This window comes from Abrus precatorius, unplaced genomic scaffold, assembly GCF_003935025.1.
Source record: "Abrus precatorius isolate BTA unplaced genomic scaffold, Abrus_2018 Scaffold4, whole genome shotgun sequence".
Lineage (NCBI taxonomy): Eukaryota > Viridiplantae > Streptophyta > Magnoliopsida > Fabales > Fabaceae > Abrus > Abrus precatorius.
The window spans coordinates 14,058,913-14,068,112 of NW_020874384.1; the positions used below are offsets into that span (position 1 = coordinate 14,058,913).

The 9,200-nt window shown below is 30.1% G+C and overlaps 1 protein-coding gene across 3 annotated transcripts; it reads right to left on the reverse strand.

Annotated features, from left to right (window-relative positions):
• Positions 1–6,034: 6,034 nt before the first annotated feature.
• Positions 6,035–8,918, reverse strand: LOC113864784 (annexin D4). 3 transcript variants are annotated; one of them, XM_027498889.1, is made up of 6 exons: positions 8,803–8,918; positions 8,491–8,666; positions 7,741–7,959; positions 6,774–6,998; positions 6,548–6,616; positions 6,035–6,446 (listed from the first exon to the last, which is right to left on the reverse strand). In XM_027498889.1, exons 1-6 carry the CDS (start codon positions 8,846–8,848, stop codon positions 6,237–6,239), a joined length of 945 nt encoding a protein of 314 aa, XP_027354690.1. In that variant the 5' UTR covers positions 8,849–8,918; the 3' UTR covers positions 6,035–6,236. The 3 variants fall into 3 exon arrangements, with proteins under 3 accessions (XP_027354690.1, XP_027354691.1, XP_027354689.1); XM_027498890.1 differs by having other exon boundaries at positions 6,054–6,446; positions 6,548–6,589; XM_027498888.1 differs by having other exon boundaries at positions 6,054–6,446; positions 6,774–7,001.
• Positions 8,919–9,200: the final 282 nt, after the last annotated feature.

The following is a 9,200-nucleotide window of genomic DNA, read 5'->3' on the forward strand; positions in this document are numbered from 1 at the left end:
ATTATTATTCTAGATCATTACGGAATATTAATAATTGCTTTAACACAACTAAATAGAATTGAATTAAGAAATATAAAGATAATCAATAAAAAGAAATCAAAGCTTCAAAATTTTATTTATATCAAATTAATTTTGCAATTTTTTTAGTTTCTTTTTAATTCTAGATTTTATTTCAATTCAAATATTCTCATATTGTGAATTTGTTTAATATTCAAAAAACAATAATAATATATGTTTGCAATATAATTTATATAAGAACAATACTAAGATGATTTAAAATAATTTCTTTTATTACAATTAAAAATACACTTGTCTGTTAATTTAAAATATTTTAAACAGTTAAAATCTACAACACAACCATTTATATCAATGTTTGGTCTAATAGAAGAATCAAAATCTAACTTAAATGAAGATTGGCCCATTTCATTGTCGAGGGCTGGGGAGCAAGGTGAAGCAAAAAAAAGTGTGTAAGATTGTTCGCTGTGAAGGTCTAGAGTTTGTGGCGATTCAAGAAACAAAACTTGAGACATGTAATCGTAACTTATGTGCATGTTTGTGGGGTTTTGTAGATTTTGATTGGATTTTCCTGTCCTCGTTTGGCAAAAGCGGGAGTATGCTTTCACTTTGGGATACTTCCAAAGGTAAAATACTTTTCTACTTTTTTAATACTGGATTCCTGGGTATTTGCTTGCAGGTATTGGCTACTGGAAACCTATGTATTGTGGTGAATGTCTATGCATCATGTAAACTAAATGAGAAGATAAAGTTATGAGATGATTTGCTCATGACAAGAAGGAGTTTTGGCAAATTTATGTGGTGCATATTGGGTGACTTTAATGCAGTGAGGTAGGTGAAAGAAAGGAAAGATTGTCAGGCAGACCATAATATCTCTGAAATGGATTACTTCAATTCTTTCATTCAGGAAATGGAACTTGTGAATTTTTCACTTATGGGTAAGAAATTTACATGGATAGGAGGAATGCTTCTATGATGAGTAGGCTGGATAGAGTCCTTATTTCTGGTTCCTGGCTTAATTATTAGGGAGATGGTTTTATTTAGGTTTTGAATAGAGATGTGTCTGATCATTGTCCCATTATTCTAAAGTATAAAGTGGTTAACTGGGGTCTGAAACCGTTTCGATTTAACAATTTTTGGTTGACTCATAAGGGAGTTGTGGAGGTGGTGGAAGAAGCATGGAATAGAAATATTACCCTTTCATGAGCTGCCCAGAGAGCTAGTCAGATGTTGAGGAATATTAAGATTGCATTGAAAAAATGAAATATTAAGGTGTTTGAAAATATTGATAAGGTGATTTCTGATTTGACAACTAAGTTGAGTTTGATTGATGATAAAAATTCTGTAATGGAACTTTTCGATGTGAAGAAGGAGCGTCAACAGATATTGGTGGTTGATATTTGGAAAGCTAGGAAGAATAGGGAGAGTCTTATAGCCCAAAAAGCTTGGGTGCGATGGGGGAAGGAGGGTGATTTAAATACAAAGTTCTTTCATTTGTGTGTTAACGGAAGGAGCTGACGAAATAATATACATGCGCTTCAAATTGGAGAGAGATATGTCAAAGAGGTTGATAAGATTAAAGCATATATGATATCTTATTTTGCAGATCATTTTAGTAGTAGAGGTTAACTTCAACCTACTATTAATGTTAATGATATACCGAGAGTATCTGTTCTATAGAATGAGGGGCTTGTTAATGCTTTTTTGGAGGAGGAAGTGGGGAGGATGATTTTAGAGTGTGATGGGGATAAAAGTTTGAGACTTGATGGTTTTAATTTTGTGTTCCTTAAGAGGTTTTGGGGAGTGATCAAGGAAGAAGTGATGAGTATACTTACTGAATGTTTTAGAAATGGGAAACTACTTAGGTCTTTGTTATCATACTTTATAACACTTATGCCAAAAGTGTCTTGCCCACAACAGATATCTGATTTTTGGCCTATCTCATTACTAGGTTACCTTTATAAGATTGTTTCTAAGCTTTTGAAAAATAGGTTGAAAGCGGTTCTGGATTCAATAATTTCGGAACAACAATCAGTCTTTATCCTAGGAATGAACAGTTAGATAGTGTGCTTGTGGCTAATGAGACAGTTGATTATGTGCGGAGGCATAACAAGAGGTGTTTTGTGTTAAAGCTTGATTATGAGAAGGCTTATGATTTGGTGGAGTGAGGATATCTTTTGTTTATGTTACGTAGCTTTGGATTCTCAGAAAAATGGATCAGTTGGATGGAAGCTTATGTGTGGGGGGTAGCCTGTAAGCTTTAATTAATGGTTGTCTATATTGGAGGTTCATATTGGGCGGGGCCTAAAATAAGGGAATCCTCTTGCCTCTTTTCTTTTTTGTGGCAGCGAAAGGGTTAGGAGTTTTTATGCGAAAGGCAATGACTTATGAGTTGTTCTCTGGTGTGACGATTGGGGTAGAAGGACCGAATATTTCTTTGTTGCAGTTTGCGGATAACACATTGATTATGGGAGAGGCTTTAGTTTAGAACTTATGGACTTTGAAAGCAGTATTGCATAGCTTTGAATTAATATAAGGTATGAAAATTAACTTTCATAAAAGTTGTGTATTGAAAATTAACACTGGCAATGACTTTAAAAACTTGGCTACGGAGTTCCTACATTATAAGATTGGTAGTTTTCCATTAAAGTATCTTGGGTTACAGTTAGGTATTAACCCGAGGAAGCCTAGTACATGGAAGGGTGTGTTAGAGACTCTTAAAAAGAGGTTGGTGTCATGGAAGCATAGGTATTTATCAATTGGAGGCAGGATGACTTTGATTAATGTCGTTTTTAATTCTATGTCATTGTACTCGTGATTCTTTTTTAAGGTACCGAAGTCGGTGATAAAGGATATTATCACTATCTAATGGAATTTTTTATGGAAAGGTGTTAACGATGGATCTAAAATCCCTTAGGTAAAATGGGAAACAGTTTGTGGACCACGAAAGAATAGTGGCTTGAGCATTAGGAATGTGCAGTAGTTTAACTAGACGCTTCTTGGTAAATGATTGTGGCAAGGTATTAATTGTTCTAGTTCACTGTGGGTGTGGGTGTTGGAAGCTAGGTATGGCAGATTAGCTTCTTCTATTCAGTGTTCATCAGTCCACAATAAATGTTCTTTGTAATGGCGTGATTTGCTTAAGGTTATTCATCAAGGAAATTCATGACTGGATGAGAAGTTAGATAGGAGTGCGGGTAAAGGTTTGCACACTCTTTTTTGGAGAGATAAGTGGGTAGGCGAGGTGCGATTGTGTGAGGCATTTCTATGATTGTTTACAGTGGCAAAGAATGTTGAATCTTTTGTATTGGAGAATGGTTTTCATGATGACACTAGGTGAGTTTGGGATGTTAGTTGGAGAAGAGAACTTTTTCAACATGAGATCTCAAGCTTTAATCTTATATTAGAGCTTGTGAATAGAGTTTCTATTAAGGTACTACAAGAAGATAAATAGGTATGAAGAGCAGATTCTTCAAGCTGTTATTCAATGCAATTTGCATATTCATGGCTATTTGAACTTTTTGGTGGTCCTAATATTGTAGATCAGTATACGGTGGATGCCTTGCAAAGGCTATGGAGAGGGAAGGTCCCTCTTAAGTGTCTGTTATTTTCTTGGCAATTATTGTTCAATGCACCTCCTTGTAAAGGTTTACTGATTGATCGTGGTGTTTAAATTGATGATATAACTTATTGTTTCTATCATGATTTGGAAGAACTTCTAACTCATTTGTTTTTAACATACTCAATTTCATCTTAAATCTGGTATTTTACTGCGCGTTGGCTTAGATTCTCACTGGTTTTCCCTTCAAATTTATCGACTCACTTGCTTTTTTGGGTTAGTATTGGTTATAGTAAAAAAGAAAGGATATGCTTATTAATTGTTTAGGTAAGTACAGTGTCATCTTTGTGATTACATGAAAATCGAATTGTGTTTTCAAATGGTGTTTTAGAGGAGAAGAAAGTCCTAGATTCTATTATTCTGAAGTCTTGGAAATGACTATCACTTATTAATAAGGGAGAAGCTATTTTGTTAGCTGATTGATATTTGAACCCACGAAATTGCATCTATCTTAGATATGTATAAGTATATTTTTACTTTTTATTTTTCTGAATAAGTATTAGTTTTTTTTCTATGTATATGGGTTTTGAGTTTCCCTTAAAATCTCTCCAATAATATATATTTTACTTATAAAAAAGCAATCTAACTTAAATAACAACTTAACAAAAACAAAAATATAATAATATTAACTACGAAGATTATATCTATCAAAATGAAATATTTATCTTTAAACTAATTAGTTTATGTGGATTCAGAGTCACTCTAAAATTGTTTTTAACCTAATTATAAGTGATAAGCATAGATTTTTATGGCATGCTATTTCTTTTAATTTATTGTATTTTTATAATTTTTAAGTTTTTAATTATTATTTATTTAGTGAGCTAACTTAAGTGAACGAATTGAGTTTAGTTAATATTTTCTTAACTCATGGAAAAGCTAAATTCAACTATATTAAGAATTAATTTAGGCAAATTTCTGAAAAAGTTTTTGTAAAAAAAAAATAGTATATACAACACAAATTAAGTTGGAACAACCTCCAACCTACTCATCTATTCAGTCATAATGTACATTGTATATAAAAGTATGTTAATATATAAATATATATATATATATATATATATATATATATATATTATTTAATCCAATATTATACTCAATTATTTGTTAACATTAAAATAATTTTACTTGAAATTTTTTTAAAAATTGTTGATAAATTAAATCATAAAATTTATAATATCTTTTATATTTTCAAAAAAATATTTATATATTTATATATTTAAATTAAGTATAATATTATCCTGTATACTGCATATATTATCACACTAGATTAATAATGAAAGTAATGTAATTTGATTCAGTTTAATATTTATCTTGATTAGTTTAAATGAACCCTGAAATGATGGTTGCTAAAGAATAATTTTAAAATATATTAAATAGACAGTGAAATGATTACATTATTATTGCAGTGTCATGTGGTTCAACTTATATGGACAAAATCTTCCTTTAATATATATTCAAAAGTTAAAATATGCATTCAAATTTAAAAAAGAAATTCATTTATAAGTAACTTTTTACATATAAGTTTTTGTATTTATAACATTGCTATCAAAAATTATTATTTATTAAAATGCATTTTTAATAAGTATTATAACTACATAGATAAAATTAACAAAATATTTATATAAAAATTAAAATATATACTTTCTAAATATACAAGCTAATTCATAAATTAGTGATAAATGAATAGATAAAATATGTATTTTAACTTTTATATAGTATAATATAATATACGTGTGTTCAGCGTAAAGAATTAAATTTGGGTGTAAAACAAAAGACAATATATCCTTTTTGTTACAATATCTGAACAACAATAATATAGGGCTACATTGATAATTTATATCAACAAAATTTTGGTAAATGTTTAATGTAATTGAATATTTGTACATGATAATTTGTGTTCAAATTTTATATATTTTTTGTTTCTTTTTTTTTCTAATATATTTTTTTGTTTCTTTATAAATATTAACTAGATCACATTTATTTTAATGTAAATTAAAACTAAACACAAAATTTCAACATTATCTCATATATTTAAATTTGAAATAGTTAAATTCTTGTCGTTCATAAAACTTCTAGTCTTCATTGCTAGGTTGCATTTTCTATGTTTACCATGAATCTTCAGAAATTTGAATATTTGACATTCTTCCAAACTTCTCTCCATGAAGGCTTAAATCAATTAGTTGCATCAAAGAATATCTATAGTATACAATTTTGCACAATTTATAGCTAGCTTCTTGACAACTGTATAAGTATCAAAATCATCATCTGATTATGTTTGTTATTGTGACAAAAGGTGATCTTTTAAGGAGACTTTGGTTGTGACACCTCTCACAGCTCTAAAAAGTAGATGACCTCTACATTAACTCTGGTATAAAGCATAAAATATAACAACATGATATAGCAAAGGATATTTGTCTCGGAATAAATACCAGAACAGTTTTATTTGGTACATTTACCAATTTTGTTTTTGTGACAATAATTATACAAGATGAAGCATCATGCAACAGTCCAAAGAAATTTTGGCCGAAAAACAATACATGAGATAGAAATTAAAACCAGAAAATCATTTTCTGAGGATTTGTTCTCTTTTTAATGTCTTCAATTAGCCTCCTCTTGCAATCAAGCTTAGCAAGAAATCCTTGTAGTTCCCTTTAGCTATCTCTTCAATTTTCTGGGATAAAGAAACTCCATATAGGTTATGGTACTCAGCCTTTATTTCCTTCATATCAATGTCAGCTCGAGTAACAATCACACGGGTAACCGATTTCTTAGTATTCTTGTCCACATCAACTCTCAATGCTGCATTCAAAACCTAGACACAAAAAACAAATATATGTAATTCATGAAGTTATAATTTTTTATTATAAAAAAGAAAAACAAGGGTTGGATTCTAAATTTGTAATTTCACCTTACCTTACTAAAATATATTTGTGGGGTGCAAAGGCATTGCATAGTCTCTTTAAATCTTAAATCATCAAGATCCTAGCAAATGCAGTGAAGGTTTAATCAGGAATAGAATCTCATCATGATCATATTTAATATACAATAGAACCTCAGAACTTAAGGTGTCATATAAAATGATATGAGGATTATTATAGAACTTAAAATGGCATTATGGTGCATTAGCAGTGTCTAATACCTCGTCAAGGTCCTTGCCAGATATCTCTTTATAGTACTTGCAAATTGCCTGAAGATGTGGCTTGCTTCTTGTTGCCAATATCCTTATTACTTCATCATCCTCATTTAAAGGCTTCTTATTAGCATTCTTAATCGCATTCGAAAGGATTTTGGCCTCTGATTTTGCAGTGTCATCTTTCACCTTTGATCCTTCATATCTATAGGCACTCACAAGGGCAACCAGGAGCTGCTTCCAAAAGCAATAGATGTTGACTTAGATATGTACTCTATTGCAAAGAACATGTAACAGAGACCGTATACGATCATACCCTTAAACATTCTTTGTAATATTTTATCAAATTCTTTTCGTATGTCCAATGCTACAAATTAAAAATTAATAAATAATGATTTTTATTATAAATCATAATATTTAATACTAGTCTTAATTAAGCATATCATCGTTAAAAAATTGCACAATTTAAATTTAGTCTTTATAAAACTTTTAATTAGGATATAGTTTCTATTTTTTACAAACTATTGTTTTTATTCACTTTTGCCGACGTAGACTATTGAAATACTGCAAAATGATACCATTTAATCAGATTAAAGATTAAGAACTATATTTTAATAAAATATTTTATAAAAATTAAATTTAAATTATGTAACACCAAACACTTAATTAAGTCTTAATATTATTAATATATTAAATTTTGTAATTTTCAATAAAAAATTTGTTCTATACAAGTTGTTATTTATTTTATCAAATACAATCTTTATCTCATGGACATTGTTTATAAAGTGAAGGATCATATAAGATGATCCATCTCATTTCTTATTTTCTTATTGTGTGACATTAGGCTTTACATTACATAAAACATTTAATTATAAGGCAATGGGCATATAGAGTGAAGGACAAATTAATTATTTTCAAACATGAAGAAAGAATGGTCTTATGGTAAAAGCCATAAGATGGTGCAAGTGAAGCTCACCTTTCGTTCAATGCCATGGATGTGAGAGGCAACATCTTCTTCAATGGAGTGGTCAAAGAGGGAATGGTAGGCTTTCCTTGCTCCCAATAGCTCTTCGGAGGATCGAGTGCATGCAATCTCAATAATCACTCCATATGCATTCGGGCCTTTCTTTAGGGCCTCTTTTACTAAACGGGCATCTCTTTCCCAAGGATGCATAGCCCAAAGCACCACAGCATTCTGATTAAATCAATCATATAAGGGACCACAAAATATGGACCAAACAAAACGTACCACAGATTCGATTATTGCAACTTCAGTTTTTCCTTTTTTATAAAAAAATATTTTTAAATAAGCATTAAAGACTATAATATGTTTTATATAATAAATATTTTCTCTTTGACAAATGCCACCCACCATTCCATCACTTATAACTTTGTGATATTTTTATTTATTCATTTTTATTAAGTCCCTCTAAATATGACGAGTTTTTTTTATTTAGTTTATTATTTTATGAGGATTAAATAAAAAATTTATAACATTTATAAAGATTAAATAAAAAACTCATAGAATTTTAATAAAATAAATAAAAAAACACCGGAAATTACACAATATAAAAGTATATTACAAATAATTCATTCATTTTTGAAAAATTAACAATAAAAGACTAAGTAAAAGAAATTATAAATTTCTGAAACCTTTTTACATTAGAAAATTTTGCAGAGTAGACAGAAATTTTAAATATATAACAAACACAAAAAGGAAATGTACCTTAAATCGCACGAATTCATGCTTGAGAAGACGAACATAGTGCTCATCCCATCTCTGAAAATTGCGTTCATGATCCTCAGTAAACAAATGTGATGTCTTCTTCCTGAAAGATTCTCTCTCTAGTGGATCCCATTTTCCCAGTATTGTTATCAATGATTTTTCATCCACTCCATGCCCTGAAATCATCAATCATCAAACACCAACCATCATAATCATGAAGGGCACGCATATATAATAATATTTGAAAAATAGGAGAAAAAAATTGAGGTACTGTGGTGCAAGCTAAAGGGAGTGTGAAACGAAAGAGATAACCTGAGAAAGCTTGGGTCAGAGCTTCTAACTCTTGATTGAGAGCCATTCTGATTCTTCTCCGAGTCAAGTTTGATAGAGTTGAGACAAGTGAGAGACAGGTTTGTTCAATTAAGGGTATGGTCACTTTATAGGACCCTGCAAGGCTATTATCGTCATTTAAAATGTAATTAAGAAAAATAATAAGAAGCTTGCAGGGTTGTTATGAGTTTTAACCAATGGAATGTGAACACGTGAAATATATAAGTAAGAAAGCCACGTGTGTATGTGAACTGGGATGCGCTATGACTCTTTTGTCCCTTACCTCGTAGCTGTCTGAACTTGAAAGTGTTTTTCTTATATTTAATTAAAAATCAGTGAAGTCAGTAAATAACACTTTTTTTTAAGTAGAAATTATACTA

What these genes read in the sequence shown, in the direction of transcription:
- LOC113864784 (XM_027498888.1), bottom strand. Translation starts at nt 8,848, where the DNA reads ATGGCTCTCAATCAAGAGTTAGAAGCTCTGACCCAAGCTTTCTCAG. An exon ending in CTGGCAAGGACCTTGACGAG is followed by an intron (nt 6,617 to 6,773) that starts GTATTAGACACT and finishes TGCATTTGCTAG; the next exon opens with GATCTTGATGATTTAAGATT. An exon ending in CACAAATATATTTTAGTAAG is followed by an intron (nt 6,447 to 6,547) that starts GTAAGGTGAAAT and finishes TTTTGTGTCTAG; the next exon opens with GTTTTGAATGCAGCATTGAG.